The 23,950-nt window shown below is 31.7% G+C and overlaps 2 protein-coding genes across 2 annotated transcripts; one reads left to right on the top strand and one right to left on the bottom strand.

The window, feature by feature from the left end:
* Positions 1–20,236: 20,236 nt before the first annotated feature.
* On the top strand, positions 20,237–21,530 carry LOC124936500. The gene is made up of 3 exons (XM_047477003.1): positions 20,237–20,540; positions 21,130–21,203; positions 21,282–21,530. Exons 1-3 carry the CDS (start codon positions 20,286–20,288, stop codon positions 21,355–21,357), a joined length of 405 nt encoding a protein of 134 aa, XP_047332959.1. The 5' UTR covers positions 20,237–20,285; the 3' UTR covers positions 21,358–21,530.
* A 412-nt stretch (positions 21,531–21,942) lies between these two features.
* LOC124934404 lies at positions 21,943–23,408 on the bottom strand. Its single transcript, XM_047474931.1, has 5 exons — positions 22,918–23,408; positions 22,693–22,792; positions 22,497–22,623; positions 22,335–22,427; positions 21,943–22,232 (listed from the first exon to the last, which is right to left on the bottom strand). The coding sequence occupies exons 1-5, from the start codon at positions 23,267–23,269 to the stop codon at positions 22,101–22,103; spliced, it is 804 nt and encodes a 267-aa protein (XP_047330887.1). The 5' UTR covers positions 23,270–23,408; the 3' UTR covers positions 21,943–22,100.
* Between the last annotated feature and the right edge of the window lie 542 nt (positions 23,409–23,950).

Below are 23,950 nucleotides of genomic sequence, written 5' to 3'. Positions count from 1 at the left end.
TTAATATATGAAGTTAACATGTTGAGTCGATATATATTTTTTTAATAAAAATTGAAACTTAAGAAAAATCTCTTGACCCTTGAAATATTATAATTGGTTGTGTCAAACTAATATTTTAATAAAATATATTATATTAAAATTACTTTTATTATATTATTTTTTACTATAATAGAATTAGGATTGAATTATAATTTTATAGTTTTTCTAAATATATAAATTAAATTATAATTTAATGTCATTTTTTATGAAATTGTTGTTATAAAATTTCAATTTACAATTCCACTTTCAATCCTCCAGACTTATCTTCAAATTAACATGAAGGTTTTAAGGGTAGTTATGAATATTGATCATCTTGATCAGGATGATTGAGAACATGTGAATGAGATAAATAGAAATAGATGATATTATCATGGTAATGTACAAAGGTTGGTTTTTTTGTTTGTTTGTTGTTTGTGTTATGTTTAAATATTAGGTTAATGTTCTATTCCATGTTAAGAGTTTTAAATTGAAGTATATCGTGAGCATGGAATAATAATAGTATAATGGAATTAGACTCTTCTTGGCTTTATTGTCTGAGAATTTTGGTTTGAAGGGATGAATATAGAATTGTGACCAAAATTTATTAAAAACAAAATTGATGGATGAAAATGATAAAAAAAAAAAAATTGTTTATCAAACAATTATTTATTTAATTTTCAGTATACTAAATAAAAAAATTCACCTATTATTAAATACATATTAACATAATCTACACATAAAATAAATAAATAATAATAATAATAATAATAATAAAATATTTCGATTACTTTTCACTTTTTATTTAAAATGTTTGGTGTTACATCATTTATTAATTTTTTTTTCTTTAACACTTATCAAACAATTTAAATATTATTATATTTAATTATTCTTCTAACACCATGACAATCACTTATAATTACTAAATAAAAATGTTTAATTTGGTATAAAATGGTACTGAATTAAATAAAACTTTGTAGGTAAAAAATAAATAAAAAATAATTTTTGATAAAATTTTAAATTAAGCAATTAAATTTTTTTTAACAACTTTTTATATAAAATATAATTAGTACTTTTGCTTTTTGACCAAATAAATAAATTCTTATAACAAAAAAATAAAAAAATTCCATTATTTTGATAAAGTTTGTGAAATATTATTCTTTCCTAATAAACTACTATTAATTAAAGTAGTTGCATTTCAAATTATCTAAATTTGATTTTTAAAAAAATTTCACTATATATTGTACCTTAGTTAGAGTCAATACAACACATACAAAAATTTGTACAAGTGAATTTAGGGGGCATCATAAAAAAGTGTAACATGAAAGAGAGTGTTTCAAAAATGATGTTCTTGCTCTATGTTATTCTATCAGGTTAATCTCTATCACCATATCATAATCTATTATGTTTATTAGTTATTTTATATTATATATTTTAATATATTTTATTTACAGTTATGATCACATTATCACAAGCAGCAGATCAACCAAGAGGTACATGTCAATCGAATTATATGTGTTCTTTAAGTTGTCATGATCCTGAAGCAAAATGTATTGGTGGATTATGTTATTGTTTCGGAGATCGTCCGCCAATGAAATGTGAGATTGATTATATATGTAAATGGGGTTGTGCAAATATTAAAGCAAAATGTGTTAATGGATGGTGCGTGTGTAAATGAATGCATCACAATTTCACATTCAAAAATTGTTTAGTCAATTGTTGGTATAATAAGAATAAGCTTTGAGAAAATCATGTAACTTTGAAAGTCATAATATCAAATTTGTTATCTTCTAATTATTATTATTAGCTATCATTCACTCTTAACTCTAAATAATGTCAAACAATTTTGATATGAACTTTGAAAGTATTATTTTTATGTTATCATTATATTTGTTAAGTTTTGAGTGTTTATTTTAAGTTATAATTAGTAGAATTTGTACCAAATTATGTTATAACTTGATCTGAAGTTTAAGTACATTGTGTGTAACTTTGGTCAATTTATCGAAAAATTTAAAAATAACCCAATAGATTTTTTTTTTTAATTTTAAACGCGGCAGATAATTTAGAGACACGACTTAGGAAAAACGAGAATCTATATTAAAACACATTATAGTTTGAGGAGTCGTGTATTTATGCCCAAATTAAATTAAAACGCTTATTAAATGCTTAAGGGAAGTTTGTAGAAGAAAACTAGATCAATATTCAAAGAATTTACTTGGATTCTTCAATATGTTTCGTAGTTTTTCAACATCTACAATGATCGGCGTCTGAAATGTTCTGAATGAAAGTTGTTCCTCTCGTTGATCATTACAAACCTTCCAAATGGTTTGGCTCGACTCCTTGAAAGTTGATCCGCGTTCTTCATATTTTTCTCCTGTTTTGATTGCTTTAGATGTTGCCTTGTCTAATGGTGTCAACCAAGGAAGTGTTCTAAATGATTAAGAATAGAACATCTCCCAATGTCAACTCCTTTAGTGCAATATTGACTCACTTTGTCTTTTGAAGTTTAAAAAAAAACTTCAATTTTCAGACAAGACTTTGATTTCAAGTTCAAAGGAAACTCACGAACTAATTCACTTAAGCTATCCTAATTTTTTAATGAAAAAAATTGATGGATGAAAATGATATTAACCAATTTGCTTAACAAATGAATTATTTATTTAATTGTTTTAGTATACTAAATACAAAATTCACTTATTATTTTAAAAATATATTAACATAATTTACAAATTAAAAAATTGTTAACATAATCTACAAATTACAAAAATAATTAACATAATCTACAAATTACAAAAATATATATTTCTTTCAATTATTTTTCACTTTGATTTTAAAACTGGTCACTGGTAAAAAAAAGGACCTTTACCGACAGTTTTTCCCGAAAGTTTTGTAAACCTCTCCTAAATACTCCCGAGAGGAACAAATCTTTCGCTATTAAAAATAGATTCCGAGAGGGGTGTAAAACCTTCGGGTTTATTCATTATTACCGAAAGTTCTACAAAGAACTTTCGGTTTTTACCTTCACAAAAAACCCAAAAAAATTCTAAGTGTTGGATGTGGGTTAATTGCGAAGGTTTTTGTAAAAACCTTCGGTTTTGAAATCCCTTGGTTTTTTAATTACGAAGGTTATTCAAAGAACCTTCGGTTTTGCCTTTTTTGAAAATTTCATTTCCGAAAGTTTTACAAAGAACCTTTGGTTTTGCTCAATAAAAAAAATTCTAATTTTTGAAATTGTTTTTTCCGAAGGTTTTTTAATAAACCCTCGGTTTTGACTAATATCAAAACCAAAAGTTTTTTGAAAACCTTCGGCATCAACCTCTATAAATACATACCCTAACCCTTCTCTTTTTCATTCCGCTCATTTCTCTTTTCTCTCTCTTCCGCCGCCGCCGCCTGCCTCCTCCAAGCCGCGGGTTCTTCTCCTCTCTTCAGGTAATTTGTTTCATTTGGTTTTTTGTTTTGTTTATTATAAGATTTAGATTTCTTAAGTTTATATATATATATATATTATAGATCTAGATTTATGTTAGTTTACGTTATTTTGTTTGATTAATATATATATACATATATCTGAAATGCATTTAGGATATGGGTGATTCGACATGGAATAGACTTCGGCGTACACCGGAGAAACTGCCTCTGTGTTACCAGAATCTGATAGCACAATCAGAAATTGCGGCACGTGAGGAAGATGTAAGAAAGATGACGCTGGAAATGGAACAAATCCGATTAAGGGATGCGGAAAGAGGTCGTTTGCTCAGTGAAATCAAAGCGGACCAGGCCGAAATGTCTCAGAGATTAGAGAATCTCGAACAAGAACTTGTATTGTTGAGGAGTCGACTGAATCAACCACCCCCTCCTTCCACCCCATCTAATAATTAATTTCTAGATTTATTATGGATTTATTATGGGTTTATGACAATTAATATTTTTATGCGTTATGTTTTAATATTTATGAATTATTGTTATTATGTTTGGTTTGGTTTGGTTTAATATTTTGTTAAATAATTATGTTTGATTGACTTTTCAATTTTTTTTTAAAAAAAAACGCATTGCCAAACCCGAAGGTTTAATTGAAAACCTTCGGTTTTGACCCATTTTTTAAAAATCTTTGGGTAAAAACCGAAGGTTTTCAAATAAACCTTCGGGTTTGACCGCTGTTTAAAAAAAATGGGGAAGGGTAAAAAACGAAGGTTTTCAAATAAACCTTCGGTTTTACCCATGTGTTGAAAAAATCTATTTTTTTTTCTAAGTATGGGGAAGGATAAAAACCGAAGGTTTTCAAATAAACCTTCGGTTTTACCCATGTGTTGAAAAAATCTATTTTTTTTCTAAGTATGGGGAAGGGTAAAAACCGAAGGTTTTCAAATAAACCTTCGGTTTTACCCATGTGTTGAAAAAATCTATTTTTTTCTAAGTATGGGGAAGGGTAAAAACCGAAGGTTTTCAAATAAACCTTCGGTTTTACCCATGTGTTGAAAAAATCTATTTTTTTTCTAAGTATGGGGAAGGGTAAAAACCGAAGGTTTTCAAATAAACCTTCGATTTTACCCATGTGTTGAAAAAATCTATTTTTTTTCTAAGTATGGGGAAGTGTAAAACCGAAGGTTTTCAAATAAACCGTCGGTTTTACCCATGTGTTGAAAAAATCTATTTTTTTCTAAGTATGGGGAAGGGTAAAAACCGAAGGTTTTCAAATAAACCTTCGGTTTTACCCATGTGTTGAAAAAATCTGTTTTTTTCTAAGTATGGGGAAGGCTAAAAACCGAAGGTTTTCAAATAAACCTTCGGTTTTAAGAATTCCCAAAAAACTTCTGATCAAGGTCAAGACCGAGAGGTATATTTAAAACCTTCGCAAATACACATCAAAATCGAAAGTTAATTTTATAACTTTCGGTTTTAACACTAACTAGTTTGTTATATTATTTTGTTTTTAACCCACTAATCTTAACTTCTAACTAATATAATCAATTTTGTGTTGTATTTTAAAAATTTATATTGTGTTTCATGTTCAAATATTTATGATTGTGTTTGATTATTATAGAGAAGTCTATATGAATGTTCATGTTTGATTATCTTATGAATGTATGTAATGTTTGATCATATGGATTGTGCAATATTTTAAAGACATCAAATGTGTTAAATTAATGTTGTCAAAGGTCATTAGAAGGTGAAAAACCAAAGAATTTAACAATTTGTCAAGTGCTAATTCCGAAAGTTATATAAATCACTTTCGGAAATAACCATCAAAACCGAAAGTTTTATATAAGCTTTCGGTTTTGACATTTCTCAAGAACGAGGGTTTTATATAAACCCTTCGGTTTTTATGGATATTTCCGAGAGTTAATTATATAACCTTCGGAATTATCATTTCACAAAATTGTTAAATTAATTGGTTTTCTACCTTCCAATCTAGACTCCTAAGTAATATAATCAAGTGTGTGTTTTAATTTAAAAAATTTAGATTGTCTTTAATGTTAAAATGTTTATGAATGTGTTTGATTATATATAGAAGTGTATATATATGAATGTTTATGTTTGATTATCATATGTATTTGTGTAATGTTTGATCATATGGATTGGGAAATGTTTTAAGGATATCAAATGTGTTAAATTAATGTTCTTCAACGTTATTAGAAAGTGATAAACCAAATAATTTAATCATTTGTGATGTTGTAAAACCGAGAGTTTAATATATAACTTTCGGAAATATGCATATAAAACGAGGGATTTACCAAAATCTCTCGGTTTTTATAAAATTCAATTTAATTATAAAAATATAAAATCGAGAGTTTAATATACAACTCTCGGTTTTGGGCAATTAAATTTAAATATAGAAAATAAAAACCGAGAGTTTAATATACAACTCTCGGTTTTGGGCATTTAAATTTAATTGTAAATAACAAAAAAAAAATATAAAACCGAGAGTTTTAGTATAAACTCTCGGAATTCAACAATCAAAAACCGAGAGTTTTCAATTAACTCTCGGAATTTAATTCAATAAAAACCGAGAGGTTTTGTTATAACCCTCGGGAATCACCTTTAAATTAATAAAACCCTTCTTTTCTTCTTCGTTTTCTTTTCTCTCTCCCCGCTCTCATCTATCCTCTTCTTCCTCCACGCCGTCCCTCCCGTCCCTCCCACGCCGTCCCTATTCCGCGCCGATTGAAGACCTCCGAAGACGAAGACGACGATGATCCCGCTCTCCGCCGTTTGAAGACGCCGCTGTTCAAAGACCGCCGCGCGCTCTCCGCCGCACTTTGAAGACCGCCGCTTTCCGCCGCACTTTGAAGACCGCCGCCGGAGACTGTCGCTATTAGAAGGTTAGTTATTGAAGTTATATATATATATTTTAGTTTCGATTTAGGTTAGATTGGATTTTAGGTTAGATTAGTTAGATTTTAGGATTGAATCTATTAGATTTTAGATTAGGTCAGATTGGATTTGAGTTAAATTATTTTAATTGAAATTATGTTAGATATTTGATTTAGAATTGAATTGGATTTGATTTTAGAAATTTGTATGATTTCGATTGAATTTAGAATTTGATTTTTTGGGAATTTGTTAGAATTGGAATGAAATTAGAATTGAATTGGATTTGATTGGAATTGGTATGAATTGGATTGAATTTAGAATTGAATTGGATTTTATTTTAGAAATTTGTATGTTTTGGATTGAATTTAGAATTGGATTTTTTGTGAATTTGTATGAATTGGATTATGTTAGATTATGTTTGGTTGATTTTTGTTGGATTTTAGGTTTGATTTTGGTTCATTTAATGAATATTTGGTTAGGTTGATGAATGTTGGATTTTAGGTTTGATTTAGGTTAATTTAATGAATATTTGGTTAGGTTGATTTATGTTAGATTATGTTTGGTTGATTTTTGTTGGATTTTAGGTTTGATTTAGGTTAATTTAATGAATATTTGGTTAGGTTGATTTATGTTAGATTATGTTTGGTTGATTTTTGTTGGATTTTAGGTTTGATTTAGGTTAATTTAATGAATATTTGGTTATGTTAGATTAGGTTTGATTTAGGTTGATGAATGTTGGATTTTAGGTTTGATTTAGGTTAATTTAATGAATATTTGATTACGTTGATTTATGTTAGGTTTTATTATTGTTTGTTTAGGTGGAATTTTGGTTGGATAATGTTAGATTAGGTGGAATTTTAGTTGATTATGTTGATTTATGTAGAGATTATGTTACAATTATGTAAGCCTAATTAATTTAGACAAATTTAAGTAAATAATTAAGGGTTTTTTTTCCATTTTATTAGAAAGATGGAAGTACCCGATAAAAGATGGATGACCTTACGTCGAGATCATCCAGATTACGAGGAAGGTGTTGACAAATTCCTCGAGTTTGCTGTTAGGAGTACATCCCGACAAAAAGTGAAATGTCCTTGCGTGAAATGCTTGAACACGTCGTTTATGGAAATAGACGAAGTGAAGACTCACCTCATCATTTATGGAATAAATGTGCATTATGAGTACTGGTATTGTCATGGAGAAAAAAGACGTACTACTACAGTGGTTAATGAAGATGTCGATGAAGATGCCGATGACTACGATGATGATGATGATGATCAGTCAGAGGATGCCGTACCAGAATTCAACGATCCGAGAACGGAGACGAATAATACAGTTAACGAAGAGGTCAATGAAGAACGTTATATGCACAATTTCATAAACGATATGTTCTCCAACGTTAATGATGTTCCGAACAACCATGAACCAATCGAAGATGCGCAGAGATTTTATAAATTGCTTGATGATTCCAAACGGCCATTGTATGAAGGTGCTCGAATAACGAAATCATCGGCACTATTGAAACTACTTCACATAAAGAATGTCTGTCAATGGACAAATTCTTCGTTCGATATGTTGTTGCGTCTACTTAAAGACTACATATTACCGATTGACGCTCAATTGCCAAACTCCTACTACGAAAGTAAAAAATTCATTACTGATATCGGGCTTAAGTATGATAAGATAGACGCATGTAGGAACAACTGTATGCTATTTTGGAAAGATGACATAAATGAAGATTCTTGTAGAGTTTGTGGTCTTTCAAGATGGAAAGTCGACCAAACAAGTGGGACAGTTCGAGAGAAGCAAAATGGGAAATTCATTCCAAAGAAGGTGTTGAGATATTTCCCTCTAATACCAAAACTGCAAAGACTATACATGTCCTCAAAAACGGCTCCAATGATGAGATGGCATAAAGAAGGAAGAGTTGATAGTGATACGTTGAGACATCCCGCTGATTCTTTAACCTAGAAAACGTTCGATGAAAATTATAAAGATTTTGCGTCTGAATCTCGAAACGTAAGACTAGGTTTATCAAGCGATGGGTTTCAACCATTTGCAAATGGAAAAAATTCATATAGTGTTTGGCCGGTTATTCTCGTTCCTTATAATGTGTCACCCTCTACTTGCATGGATTCTAGCAATTTTATTTTATCTATGTTAATTCCGGGTCCAAAGAGTCCGGGAGATGCGATTGACATATTTCTCCAGCCATTGATCGACGAGTTGACTGAACTGTGGCAAACTGGTGTGAGAACGTTTGATGCACACACCTCGCAATACTTTAACATGCGAGCGGCGTTGTTGTGGACCATTAATGACTTTCCCGCATACACGAATTTATCGGGCTGGAGTACGAAAGGTAAATTTGCTTGTCCTTGTTGTAACAACGACACGGTATCTCTTCGATTGGTTCATGGTTCCAAACAATGTTACATGGGTCATAGACGCTTCCTTCCACCGAAGCACAAATACAGAAGGGATAAAGAGTCGTTTGATGGTCGAACTGATTATGGAGAGCTCCTTAGATTGTTAACGGGTCAAGAAAGTTCCGAGCAAGCACGAGACCTAGAAGACATAATTCTTAGTACGGATCTAAGCAAGAAAACCAAGATATATCATGAAACGCGGGGAGACAAATTGGAACAAATTGAGCATTTTCTTCCGCTTGCCTTATTGAAAATCATTATTATTGAGACATAATTTGGATGTGATGCATATTGAGAAAAATATTTGTGATAGCGTGTTGGGAACAATAATGAATGTGAAAGAGAAGACGAAGGATGGTCCTAAAGCGCGTAAAGACTTACAACTATTAGGCATAAAGTCATGGTTACATCCTATAAATGATGAAGGAGTGGTTCATTATCCAGAAGCGCCTTTCACTTTGACATCCGATAATAAAAAACGTTTTTGGAAATTCTTGAAAGATCTCAAGTTGCCTGATGGTTTTTGCTCAAATATCAGTGGTTGTGTAAATTTGGAAGAGAAAAAGATTTCGGGATTAAAGAGTCATGATTGTCACATTTTGTTGGAATATCTTATTCCTTTAGCAACCCGTGGATTACTTCCAGATAATGTGTATGATGCGTTAGTAAATTTGTCTCGGTTCTTTCGGTTGTTGTGTTTCAAAGAGTTGATTCAAGCGGACCTCGAACAATTGTACATGGATATTACATTGACACTCTACAAATTTGAAATGATTTTTCCGCCGTCAATTTTCGACATCATGATGCATCTCCCGGTTCACTTGTCATTTGAGGCTTTGCTTGGGGGACCTGTTCAGTATCGATGGATGTATCCGTTTGAACATTACATGGGTACAATGAAAAGATATTTGCGGAATAATAACCACCCAGAAGCCTCTATAAGCGAGAGCTATCTTGTAAATGAGAGTATTAGTTTATATGCAAGGTATATGGAGGAAGAAGAGCAAGAAAATGCACAAACTGAAATCTCGGGCATTTCTATATTTTCATCTTTGGAAGACCTTTCTAACGGAAAAATATACAACTTGGATTATATCGATCGAGTGACAGCTCATTCATACATTTTGAAAAATTGCCCCAAAGCTGAACCTTTTTACATGTAAGATTCTATGTTGCTGTTATTAATTAGCATTAAAAAGTATGCTATTTAATATTCGATCTATTTGCAGAGATTACATGCAGTATTGCAATAACAACGAGTCTCGTGGAGAAACGGTTGCCGCATATTTCAAACATAGAGTGAGTTCATTATAAACCTTATATTCTAACTCTTTATATTTATTTTAACAACTACATGTCAGGTAAATGTATGTATAGGTTGCTCAATTAACCGAATTTAACGACATATCAAGAGACCTCAAGATCTTAGGAGAAGGTCCAAGTATGTACTCGTCTATGTATGTTTGGTGTAAAGTAAACGGATACAAATTCTGTACAGAAAAACACGACGAAGGTTTGACAACTCAAAATAGTGGGGTGGTTGTTGAAAGGTTCAATGGGTTTGAAACTATGTCATACTACAGAGTTTTAACAGATATAATCGAAGTGCAATACTTTTCTCACAAACGAGTTGTTTTATTCAAGTGTAAGTGGTTTGATACACACTCGGGGGAACTAGGAGTGAAAGTGGATAAATATGGCTTCGTAAGTATAAATATAAACCGATTTTTAAAAACCCAAAGTCAAGACCCGTATATATTGGCGAGTCAAGCAAAACAAGTCTTCTACGCCCTTGATATGTCAGCCCGACCCGGTTGGAAGATTGTGACAAAATAAAACCGCGGTTTACAAATATATAGATCAGATTAATTAGGTAGATTATATGTTTTTTACTTTATATTATTTCTTATTACTACTTTATTTCAATTAGTCGCTCATTTATTAATGGTATGCATTAAGAATGTCTAAAGGTAGTAAAGAACCTTGGTGGAGTATGAGGAAAACACCCAGCAAACTCTTAAAGCCGTACCAGAACCTCATTGCACAATCAGAAAACTTAAGGCTCCGAGAATCGTCTACTAGAGATGCACCACCTATTGCTGTAGTCCCGATAGCTACTGCTCCCCCAGCAGACGAGGATGTTGAGGCTGCTGAAGCAGAAGAGTTTGTAGAGAGTACGTTTGCTAATGTGGGGGATGAGGACGATGAGGCTGACGACGAGGGTCACGAGGACCCTCAGGACGTAGATGAAGAGGAGGAGCATGGATCGACTCCCGACCCATCATCGACAGGTAACTTGTTTACAATTAGTTATAGTTTGAATTGATTCACATATCTGATTATGAATTTGATCTATTTTGAAGAATCTTGTGCCCGCAAGAGACGAGGGAAAAACAAGAATATTGCGTTATCCAAGAGACCAGCGGGGACAAGGATTTCTCTCACTTTTAGAGAGGTAGATGGGAGGCCGGGCGGTGTTGACGTTGGAAGAACAAGGTGGTCTAGACATGTGGGGTCGGTTGTGCGGGATCCCTCAGCCGTCTCGCACCGTCTTTTGAAGTGGAAGGCATTAAGTGCTGACCAATTGGATTACATTTGGAATGCTGTGAAGGTAAAGATTAATTAATTATACATTGATCATTCAATAATTATTTTAAAACATTTGAATGTTTTTATTTTCAGGATTCGTTCGAGGCTACTAATGGTCCTATTGATTCTTTTCGAAAGACCGCAATGGGACACGTCAGACAGATATGGGATAGATGGCGCTCGGATTTGCATAAGGAATATATCCGCATCCATAAAGGAGACGAGGCCGCGGTACTTGCCAATCCTCCACCAGACTACGATCGAGATGATTGGGAGTTTGTGTGTCGCAACCATTTCTTTACGGAGAAATTTAAGGTACGGTTTCATAATTCAAATAAAATATGATATTAGTTATTCTAACTTCAAATTTTTTTTTGATTTTCAGAAAAATAGTAGCACAAATATAGCTAACAGAAAGCAGCTGAAATTCCCGCATCATACGGGAAGTAGACCGTTTGCTCAAATTGAAGAAGAGTTGGTAAGATTGTTATGAGTTATATAATAACTTAATATAAAGATTGTTATGAGTTATATAATTTTTTTTTTCAACAGGCGATTGAAATGGGACGGGCTCCATCTGTCGTTGAAGTGTTCAAGAGGACCCGTACCCCAAAACCGACAAAAAAAAACCCAACTCCCGTCCCGGACGACCGCGTTCAAGAGAAAATTGTAAGTGAATTGAATTTAATTAAATTACTTATAACTAGTTTATAAATTATTATATAATTGACAAATTATTTCAAATTTGCAGGTTGAGATGGAGGAAGTTCTAAGTAACGAACCGGAAATATCAGACTTTGAGTTGACGGAGAGAGTATTCGGACGCCAAAAACATGGGGGAGTATTCGGTATGGGATCAGGCGTCCGACCCACACACTTTCGTCAGGATCTACGAAGTTCTAACAATTCTCAACGAGCCACTAATCGATTGTTTGAGGAGAATCAAAGAATGGCGATGGAACTTGAGGAATTGAAGAAAAGGGATGAAGAAAAAACTCAAACGATTAATCAAATCCAAGCGGAAAAGGTAGAATTGATTTCAAGAATGGATAGGGAAAGTGCAAAACAGGAGAAGGAAAGGTTAGAATTGAATGCAAGATTAGAGAGTTTTGAAATGTTTATGCGGCAATATCAACCACCCCCTCCCCCCACCAGCTAGTTCTAAGACGTTTCGACTATATGAATTGATTGAATATGTTTAATGGTTTAATGTAAAACATGTTGTTGGGATGATTGATTGGAGAATTTTGGAATTATGATTTTGTTTGATGAATTGATTGGTTTGGCTGAACAGGTTTAGGTTTCGGTATGGGGTTTCGGTTGAGCACAAAACAATAGGGCTATTTTGTAAATTTTTAAGAGAAAACCCGAAAGTTAAATGGAAGCTTTCGGTTTTTCTTTAAAGGGAAAAACCGAAGGTTAAGCTAATAACTCTCGGTTTTTCTTTAAAGGGAAAAACCGAAGGTTAAGCTAATAACTCTCGGTTTTTCTTTAAAGGGAAAAACCGAAGATTAAGCTAATAACTCTCGGTTTTTCTTTAAAGGGAAAAACCGAAGGTTAACCTAATAACTCTCGGTTTTTCTTTAAAGGGAAAAACCAAAGGTTAAGCTAATAACTCTCGGTTTTTCTTAAAAGGAAAAAACCAAAGGTTAAGCTAATAACTCTCGGTTTTTCTTCAAAGGAAAAACCGAAGGTTAAGCTAATAACTCTCGGTTTTTCTTCAAAGGAAAAACCGAAGGTTAATTCAATAACTCTCGGTTTTTCTTTCAAGGGAAAAACCGAAGGTTAAGCTAATAACTCTCGGTTTTTCTCATTTGAAGAAAACCCGAGAACTAGAGGATATCTTTCGGTAAATACACAATTATTTTTAACGACGGAGTCAATACCGAGGGATGGCGACAATTACCTTAACTCTCGGATTTTGGTCTATACCGAAAGTTATAGGGTCAAAACCGAGAGTTTTCACTCTCGATTTTGACCATTTTTTTACCAGTGGGTGTTACATTCATTTATTACTTTTTTTTTAAGATTATCAGACAATTTAAATAATATTATATTTAATTTTACTTTAAACACTATCACAATCACTTTTGGTAATTACTATATTTAAAAGTAAAAATAGTTTTATCTTTATTTCCCATAAAAAAATGTGATTAAATTAAATAAAACTTTTTAAGTGAAAAAGTGAATAAAAAAATATAATTAATTTGCTTTTTTGACCAAATAAATTAATTAGATTTTCTTTTTGACCAAACAAATAAATTATTATAACAAAAAACTAATAAATTCTATAAATTTGATTTTCATAATTAATTAAAGTAATTGCATTTCAAATTATCTAAATTTGATTATTAAAAAATGTCACTATATATATTGCACAATAGCTAGAGCCAATACAACACAAACAAAATTTTGTACTATTGAGTTTAATTAAGTTGCTTCATTCAAAAGTGTAACATGGAAAAAAGCTCTTCAAAAATCATTTTTTTGCTCTATGTTATTCTTTTAGGTTAATCACTCTCACCATATTATTATGATTTATTATGTTTATCAGTTGCTTTTATTATATTTTTAATATATATATTTTTCTCTTATAGTTATCACAATATCAAAGGCAGATCAAACATATTCCTCATTACTTCCAGCACAAATAAAAGAATGTGAAGGTGATTATAAGTGTACAAGAATTTGTCTTAATCCAAATGCAAAATGTATTGCTGGAATATGTCATTGTGAGCATCCACCAATAAGATGTGAGGTTGATTATTTTTGTAAATGGGGTTGTGAAAATCTTAAAGCAAAATGTGTTAATGGACATTGTAAGTGTGATTTGTGAAATTCATTGAACTCTTCACAATGAATGCTTTCATAATTGGAGTAATTGCACACTCAAATATTGTTTAGTCAATTGTTGGTATAATAAGAATAAGTCTTGAGAAAATCATGTCACTTTGAAGGTCATGATATCAAATTTGTTATCTTCTAATTATTATTATTATTATTATTATTATTATTATTATTATAATAACATTCACTCTTAACTATAAATAATGTCAAACAATTTTGATCAGAACTTTGAAAGTCATAATTTTTTATATTATGATTGTGTTTGTTGAGTTTTGAATGTTTCTTTAAGTTATAATTTTTAGAATTTGTGACAAATTTTGTTATACATTTATCTAAAGTTTAAATAAGTTGTGTATAATTTCAGACTAATTTATCCAAAAAATAGTTTAAAATTAAAATAACCCAACATAATTTTTTATTTTATTTTAAAGACGCGGAAAGCTTAGAAACACGCTTAGGAAAAATGGAAATCTATTTAAAAACGTCCAATAGTCGAGGAGACGTGTATTTATGCCGGTTTAAATTTAATAGTTTAAGGGAAAATTTTAAAACAATTAAAAATGAAGAACAATATATGAATATTCAAATAATTTACTTGGTTCTTCAATATGTTTTGTGATTTTTCGAAATGTTCTGAATGAAAGTTGATCTCCTCGTCGATCATCACAAACCTACCTAATGGTTTGGCTCGTGATTTGATCGCTTTAGAAGTTTCCTAGTGCGATGGTGTTAACTAAGAAAGTGTTATAAATTATCAAAAGTATAACATCTCCAAATGTCTCCTTTAGTGCAATATTGACTCACTTCTTGTTTTGATGTCTTAAAAAAAGTTAAATTTTTGGACAAGACATTCATTTGAGTTGAAAGGTGAATGAAACTCACGCGATCGAGTTTAGTCAACTTCTTGGGTCCTTTATCCTCTCTAGAACGTGTTTTCTTCTCTTGAAAAAAATGCTAAATTTTATCTTTTGATATGATTTTCCCAATTTAGAATTTTGTGGATTGTGGTAAATTGACTCCACAAGTTTCTAATTGTTCCCAATTAAAAATTGAATTAGATTTCTAGGAGTATTTTTTTATAATGTTTTGGTTCAATTCTAGAAGAATTGATGTTTAATGAGTATTTAAGATTTATTAATTAAGTATTTAAAATTTGTAATGTCTAAAAATTGATTTTTCAGAATTTTTTTAATTTCAACTCGATTAGTCTCCGCACACAACTCAATTCCTCTCGATCTCGATTGAGATAGGAAACGCAAATGGCATGCATGATTAAAAATTTAAAATACACTTAAATAATAAATTTAGACTTTTTTTAGAGTCGATACATAACATTTAAATGTTCTTCAAGTGTGACTTAGGGCTCGTGATTAATCGCTTTAGTGGTTGCCTCGTATAATATGATGTTAACTAAGAAAGTGTTCTAAATGATCTAGAATATCTCCAAATTTCATCTCATTTGGTGCAATAATGACTTAATTCGTTTTTTGAAATTTTTAAAAACACATAAACTTTCTGCCAAGACTTGATTTCAGTTGATGAAGGGTGAATGAAACGCTAAATTGACACAATTAAGTTATCTGATAAGACATGTTTTTTTTCTCCCTTTTAAAAACACCCAATTTCACGTTAGCACTTTTCATTTCTGAATTGAGAATCGTGGGTAGTTGTAGATGCTAGAAAATTGACTAAAGAAATTTCTGAATTGAATTCTTTTCAAATTGGGATCATAATTGATCCCAATTAAATCGGTATTAGATTTGGGGTGTAATATTTTTGGGCTTTAAAAATCGGGTCATTACAAAACTGAGCATGTAGGTTTTAATATTCTTTTTAAAACAATAAAAATATTCAAATTAAAAATAAAAATATATTTAATTAACTACAATGTTAACTTTAAAAGTTAATAAATCTATATATTTAAATTTATTAGTTAAGTATTTAAATTATCATGTTTTTATCATAATTATATATTTTTTAAAATTCATATTTATAATTTTAGGTTGGTAAAAATAATTTTACATATTTCAATTAAACTGTTTTAGTTATTTTTCAATTTATTTTTTATAATTTTATATAAATTATAATTTATTTTAAAAAAAACATTTATACAAATAATAATTTTAAAATAACTAATATATATTATTATATATTATAATATATCTAATATTTACAAAAATAACTAATATAAATTATAAAATATAATTAAATTATTACCAACTTAACGGATAAAAAAAATATTTAATTAGAACCGGCTGATTAAGTAAAGAATAATGATTTAGGGGCCGAAAGTGGGGCTCCGATCGTAGAGCGAATCTACGTGGCATTGACACGCTGTAATGCTATGTTGTAATTTTTCAATTACAAAATAAAAATTAAATTCAAACAAGCCTGCATTAATACTCTTAGACTGCCCCTTTCTCTCACTAGCATTAATGCGCGACTCTTCGCCTGCCTTAGACTTAATCCCAATCAATCACTAACTACGTTGTCTCTCTCTCACTACTCTCTCTTCTCGCTCCTGTCTAAAACCCTAGTCCTCGTCGTGAGTTCTTCTCTGTCTCGCCGTAGAAGTGCTCAACTCAAATCTCTTCTTATCGTTAGTTGTTCTCTGTCTCGCTATGGATGCCCTTCGCTGTCTATTCTTTCTCCCGCCTCGCCTCCTATTGTATTCACGCCGTACGTATTCTCCAATATCAAATCTCTTCTTGTTGTCTATTCTCTCGCCGCCTAACATCAACATCAATGGATTCTCCCACTGACAACATCCCCTCTATCGTCCCCCCTTCCAACATTGTTCTATTCGATGGAAACCTCGACACCAACGTTGTAATGATTCCGAACGCACGAAAGAGGAAGACCAAGCGGTGTTGACGATCAAGATTTTGGAAGGTAAGTTATCATTTGCGTGTTAGTAGTTATATTTCGTAATAAGTAGTTATATTGAGCGTAAAATGTAGTTATATGAAGTATAATATGTAGTTATATGGAGCATAATAGGTAGATATATGGAGCTTAATAAATAGTTATATGGAGCGTTCACCTTTGTCATTTTTTCAGTTCGAAGTTTTCAAAGAAAAGATTGCCGAAAAAAACGATTTCAACTTATACAATAAGCTCCGACCGAGAAAGTGATCCACTCTCCGGTTAGAGTGAGGGCTCGAGGTAGGCCACCCACGAAATGAAAATTATCTACCGTAGAAAAAGTAATTAACAAGTTCAAACATTCAACAAATGTTAGTTTTGTCTCATTGACTCGTTATATGTGCTAGTTGCTTCGTTATATTGAGTTCATTGCCTTGTTATATAGAACTCGTTGCCTAGTTACATTAAGTGTATTATTTTATTATATTTAGCTAATTGACTCGTTATATTATGCTTATTGCTTCGTTATATTGAGTATTGCCTCGTTATATAAAGCTCATTGTCTAGTTATATTGAGTGTATTACCTCGTTATATTAAGCTAATTGTCTCGTTAAATTTTGTTATAGAAAAAATGTGGAATGAACCAACAGATGCGCACCAATTCAATGACCTAGCTATTATACCACACAAACAATCATCTCTACTAAAATAAATGATTCGACTATGATACCATAAACAATAGTCTCCACTCAATTCTCTTTTACCACATTATTGTAGTTATTTTATCATGTGTTTATGTTATAGTAGTTATATTGAGTTTATTTCAGCGTTATATTGAGCTTAATACACGGTTATATTGGATAAATACATGGTTATAAACATTCTAAATATTGAATAAATATTATAATTAAATGTATAAATATTTTAAACAAATGGATAAACATTCTAAATACTTTAACTAGAACTTGGAAGATATAAATTCAAAATGGCTCGTTCATTGCCGTGGGTGTTTAAGGGGGGATTTTAACAATTTGGCGCTGTAATGAATCCTCAACCAATGCATATTATTGACGACATCTTTTGGATTCGCCCATAAATTCCAATCTTTCAATTCGCCATTGTAAGTCTTCATGTGTCTCATGGTAAAAATTCCACAATCAATTGCGTTTATAATATCCTGCCACTTTAATTTCAACAATGCAAGCTTTAGCGAAGAAAGTGGACAAACCGCTCGATAATGTTGGCAATGGTACACCCCTTTGAACGAAGAAAGTGGACAAACTGCTCGATAATGATGTTAAGTTTTTCGTACCTATCTTCAAATTTTATACCTTTTGGGAGACCCCGTTTGTCTATGACATCCACTTTGTATTTATATTTCCTATTACCTCGAATGAGGTTGAAAACAATGACGTAAAAATGGTGATGTCTATCAATCGGAAGAAAAATCTGCACGCAAACAAAAAAAATATAACTAAGTAATACACTCAAGATAAACATCATATATCTATCACTTAAGCTCCATATAACTAAGTTATACGCTCCATATATCTACCAATTACACTCCATATAACTAAGTAATACACTCAATATATCTCCCACTCATTCTTTATATATCTACCAATTACGCTACATATATCTAGTATTTAAACTCTATATATCTACCACTTAAATATATAACTACCAATTACTTATCCATATAAATATAAAATAATAGGTCAAGATAACTCACCAATTCAGCTTGATCGATGTCTTCACTTGTTATGCCGAATAACCTCCATTCATTTTCTATTGATTGGTTGTAAATTTTATGATCATTTTCGTGTATTGAGCTCAATATATTTGTGTATTAAGATCAATAAAAAGTGTATTGAGCTCAATATAACTGTGTATTTAGTTTAATATATTCGTGTATTGAGCTCAATATATCTGTGTATTGAGCTAAATATAAATGTGCATTGAGCTCAATATAAATGTGTATTGAGCTTAATATATCCTTGTATTGAGCTCAATATATTCGTGTATTGAACTCAATATATCTGTGTTTTGAGCTCAATATTTAGCTCAAAATACTTGTGTATTGACCTCAATATAATAGTGTATTTAACTCAATATATATAAAGTTGTATTGATCTGAAGATAAAGTGAGGATAACGATTAAAGATAACGATGAAAAAACACAATATCAAAACATAGTAGTCATATGGAGTTACCTGAATAATGTCAATATAAAGTTGTATTAATCTGAAGATAAAGTGAGGATAACGATTAAAGATAACGATGAAAAAACACAGTATCAAAACATAGTAGTCATATGGAGTTACCCGACCATCGTCGATATGGTTCTCCGGAGCAGCCACCGTCGAAATGTATTTATATCGAGTTATATCCTGGTCGTCGTCGATAAGGTTCTCCGGAAGAACCGAATCTATTCTAGGGTTTACAAGTAATATTTGTCTGGGAGAGGATAGAGAAAAGAGAGAAAAAAGAAGATACAGCCTGGCAAGAGAGAGAAAAGAGAGAAAGTGGTTTCGTGCGCTTACATTTCTTTTTTATATAATTTTTTTTACAGCCTGGCAAAGCACACATGGCAGCCACGGAGGATTCGATGTATGGTCGAAGGCCCAACATCGGCCTCCCTATCACTGCTCTTAAGTAAATTATCAGTTATCTATTTTTCAAATTTTTTCAACAATTCAATCATATCTAAGTAATGAAAGCATAAAAAAAAAATATAATTTAGTATGTTAAAACATAATTTATTATAAGTTATTAGTATAAAAAAAATTCACAAACAATTATGATAAAAATAAATAAACTAATAAATACACTAATTTCATTCAAACAAATAAAAATTCAAAATTGTGATCATCTAAAACTTAAACCAATATCACTTTTTCTATTTATCCCCCTCAAATTAAAAATAATTTATCAAATAAATTATAAATCTTACTATCATTATTTTTTAAAACTATTTAACTTACGCTGTTTTATTTAACTTTTTTAGATAATAAATTATGTTCCAATTTTTTTTCAAATAAAATCTTAGAATTTGAAGATTCCCTTATTTCAATTTTTGTGTCTAAAAAAACCTAGTCCCTACTGGACAGTAAGGCCCAACTAATGGTTCTATGATATACAACGACGTCGTTTACAGTCCAAAATATATCACTCCTCTTCCATTTCTAGCCGTAACCCATCCCTTTGGTTAAGCAGCTGTAGCGAAAATGGCTTTCAGATTGGCGATGATTAGAGCCGCCGGCGAGAAGCTCGGCAGTGCCGTTACCGGCCGACGGTACGCCCATATCTCCGCAATTCCCGGACCTCTAGACTGTTCAATGACTTACCGGAGCGAGCCAATGCAATTGATCTTGCCGGAATCTGATTACGAGTTTGATTCCAAAGATAACATTGGATTTGAGTTTCCAAGCTTCCATTCTGGCGATGGTTCAATGGACCTCATGGCCGTACCAAAGAAGAAGGTGCATTTCGATCCCTTTCATCTATCAATATTAATTAGGGTTTAGTTGGAATTTTGTTGATTTGCATAAAAGTTTAGGTTTTTGATGATTTCCAACATGATGTTGCTGTGAACAAACATACCCAAAAGATAAGAACAGTGTTCACAATCATCTTTATTTTTATCAAGATTACAACTGTCCAAGTGCAAAACCTGGGTCTCTGTAGAATTGTTCTAATCTAATCTAGGTCATGATGATTTGGAATTTTTTTATCGAATCAACCTAATTGATCAATCAGTATTCGATTTCAGTTGGTTTGGGTCATGTTTAGGTTTTTGATAATTTCCAACATGACTTTGCTGTAAACAATTGCACCCAAAGACAAGAACAGTCTTCACAATCATCTTCATTATTATCAAGATTTCAACTGTTCAAGTGTAAAACAGGGGTCTTAATTTCTGTAGGAACTGTTCAAATCCAATCTAGGTCATGATGATTTTGATTTTTTTTTTTATCAAATCAACTTAATTGATCAATCTGTATTCGGTTTGATATGGTTTGGGTCGTGTTTAGTTTGGAACCTTTACTATGCTCTATGTTGATTGTTCAGATTAGTAAAAGTAGAAGAGGCATGAGAAATGGACCAAAAGCTCTGTCCCCGATTCCATTGATCATTCGTTGCAAGTAAATGATTCTTCTCCTTTAGCTTTGGCATTTTTGTTGTGATATTATTAGTTTTTAAGTCAAATATGCATTGCGCAGGGCCTGTGGTCGAGCCAAGTTGCCACATTTCTTCTGCTGTAGTGGAGAAAGGCCAAATATGGGCAATAGTAGTTGAAATGCTTGATCAAGAATTTTCTATTGCTTACCCTTTTTGAATCTGGATTGCAGCTTTTATACGGTTTAAACTCCATTGTTATTCAGTTTCTTTTTCTGGTTTCGAAACTTTGGTTTTGACATTGATGCTCGAAATAAGCTTTCAATGCATACATAGTATGAATGCAGTCAAAACCACTCTTATTTGTAACTTGCTTAATTGTCTACATTAGCTCATTTTGTTTAATTTTTGGAAGATCATAAATTTCTGATAAACAAACTCTAACTTACTAATCCATTTTGTTTTACTTCCTAAAGTTTTCACCATTTGTTCATTCTTCTTACTCCAAGCTATCAATAAAATAGATGAACTGTAAAGACCTCCCTTGATGTAAGTGATAATTCCCATTGAGCAGATTGAAATTATCACTTTTTACATTATAACACAATTTGAAAACACTTTTTAGTATTTAGAAAGTGGTTGAGTTCAACAGTTGAAAAATTATGGTTTAACCGATCAACCATCACTAAACTGAACAACCCTTAGAACTCGAGGTTTCATAAAATGAAAAATATTAACTGTTGTGACAAGATAATTGTTGAGGAATCCTAAATGAACATAACATGGACTGTGACACCAATCCACCCATTGTCAATCCAATCACAATCACAAGATTTAGTAGTGTTCATTTACAATGTTATGAGAGTTATATAAATCTGATTAATGAATATAACTGTTTCTTCTTGCTGCGGTATTAATGGTAGTTAATCTTGATCATCCTCGAGGGAGCGCTTTCGAGCCCTTAAATTCAACTTGAGGCTTTCTGGTAGAGGTGGAGTTCTTCCTCTCCGAAATAGAACAGCAAGAGCCTTCATTTTCTGGCATAGATCAAATACCTATTATAATCATATGCAAAACCATTGTTAGAATTGATATCATTCCCTAACAATTAGGGTTTACAATAAAGAAGGGATCGATAAATCAGATAAAGGGTTTACAGATGCGGCTTCAATCTCCGCCACGCCTTCACAGCCTCCTCCTCCCTGTAGTAAATCACAATATCTTGCAGCATCCATTTCATCTTCAAATACCTGCAGAAAACACCAGAAATAATGAAAGAGAAGAATGGATTATGATTGTGATTATGATCAAACTCTTACTAGCACCCCTTCTGTTACATCTTCAACAAGCATCTGAAAGTCTGTTCTTCCTCCTGCTCTTGATTGCTTTCCAGATCTCAATTCTCCACCTTTCGAAAACAATAAACCTAGTTCTCTTTCGACTTCACTGTGAAATGAATACTCATCATCATCAAAATCCCCATCTCTTTTCTTTACCAACATAACATTACATTACCTTCGGTTTCTTCGTGTTTTCATTGTGCACAATTGATTTTCCTTCTGCGTAAGGATATACACAGCTTTACCACTGTCCATCCATGGATTCGTCTCCAATACTGTAAACAAACCATGATCATCATCTCTATTTGTTTGTACTAACCAGAATCAAGCATTACAATAATCAATTGAGTTACAACAACTTCTGCTAATTCATCAATTCAATAGAGATCATCAGAAATACCGTCATAACTACTGCTATCAAACGTCTGTTGAAACCGTCGGCGCAGATCGTAAGCGTGAGAAGAGACTCGTTTTACAAACTCGTCTGAAGTTCCAGGAATAGTACCGTCCATACTGAGCGCCTTTTCAATCTCATCTTCCTCACGATGATGATCCTCATGTCCGTCCGTTTCTCCAGATCCGGTTCTACACGATACCTCCACGAACCTCCTCCTCCTACTCGTATAGATCCGATGATGGAGCTTTCGGTTGGAAGAAAGAGAAACTAAACGTAATCGTCGTAGAGGTTGTTGGAAGTGATGATTGCCGGTTGGGAGTAGAATTGAAGGTGCGATAAATGATAGAACATCCATGGAGATTCAAGTTCAAGTACAATTACCTATCGACGAGTATATAAGATTATGAACTGTATGTATATATATTCTTGTATGTACAGTTGTATGATTCTATATACATGTATAGAGATACAGAATTTGATGGAAAAGAGCCGTAAGAAAGATGAAGATGGTGAAGATGATGAAGAAGAAAATGATATTTTTCTTAGGTGGGCCTTTATTTTTGTAGATTCTGAATCTAAACTCACGAGTCTAATATGAGTTTGACCCGGAACAAAATCTACTCCATTTTTTTTAATTTATATGGTTCTTAAAAATTTAGATGAATATTAATTTGAAAAAATGAATAATTTGGAAAATGAATATTAATTTTGGTAAGAATAAAATTTTAATTTTTTTAATATTTTAGTAGAGAGCAATTTTAAATAAAAAGAAATGTAACAAGAGTTAATTTTGATAATTTATTGTTTTAACTACTCATTATAAGTGAGTTAAGCACTTATCTTCTTCATTGGAAATTCTCAAAAATCACATTAGCTCAAACTCAATAGGTATCTCAGGTTCATTTTATCCTTTATCTTACGAATAATATTTTTCTATTGTAGTCAATCAAGGTAAGAAATAAGAGATCAATCATAATCATAAACAACATTAGATTTAAGTGAAAAAACTTTTTCAACTTGGAGGGTCAAAAACTAC

Source organism: Impatiens glandulifera, chromosome 4 (assembly GCF_907164915.1).
Source record: "Impatiens glandulifera chromosome 4, dImpGla2.1, whole genome shotgun sequence".
NCBI classification, from domain to species: Eukaryota; Viridiplantae; Streptophyta; class Magnoliopsida; order Ericales; family Balsaminaceae; genus Impatiens; species Impatiens glandulifera.
This window is presented reverse-complemented; position numbering and strand designations above follow the sequence as displayed.

What these genes read in the sequence shown, in the direction of transcription:
- LOC124936500 (XM_047477003.1), top strand. Translation starts at nt 20,286, where the DNA reads ATGGCTTTCAGATTGGCGATGATTAGAGCCGCCGGCGAGAAGCTCGGC. An exon ending in TGGCCGTACCAAAGAAGAAG is followed by an intron (nt 20,541 to 21,129) that starts GTGCATTTCGAT and finishes TTGATTGTTCAG; the next exon opens with ATTAGTAAAAGTAGAAGAGG. An exon ending in CCATTGATCATTCGTTGCAA is followed by an intron (nt 21,204 to 21,281) that starts GTAAATGATTCT and finishes TGCATTGCGCAG; the next exon opens with GGCCTGTGGTCGAGCCAAGT.
- LOC124934404 (XM_047474931.1), bottom strand. Translation starts at nt 23,269, where the DNA reads ATGGATGTTCTATCATTTATCGCACCTTCAATTCTACTCCCAACCGGC. An exon ending in AAAACACGAAGAAACCGAAG is followed by an intron (nt 22,624 to 22,692) that starts GTAATGTAATGT and finishes TTCATTTCACAG; the next exon opens with TGAAGTCGAAAGAGAACTAG. An exon ending in CGGAGATTGAAGCCGCATCT is followed by an intron (nt 22,233 to 22,334) that starts GTAAACCCTTTA and finishes TGATTATAATAG; the next exon opens with GTATTTGATCTATGCCAGAA.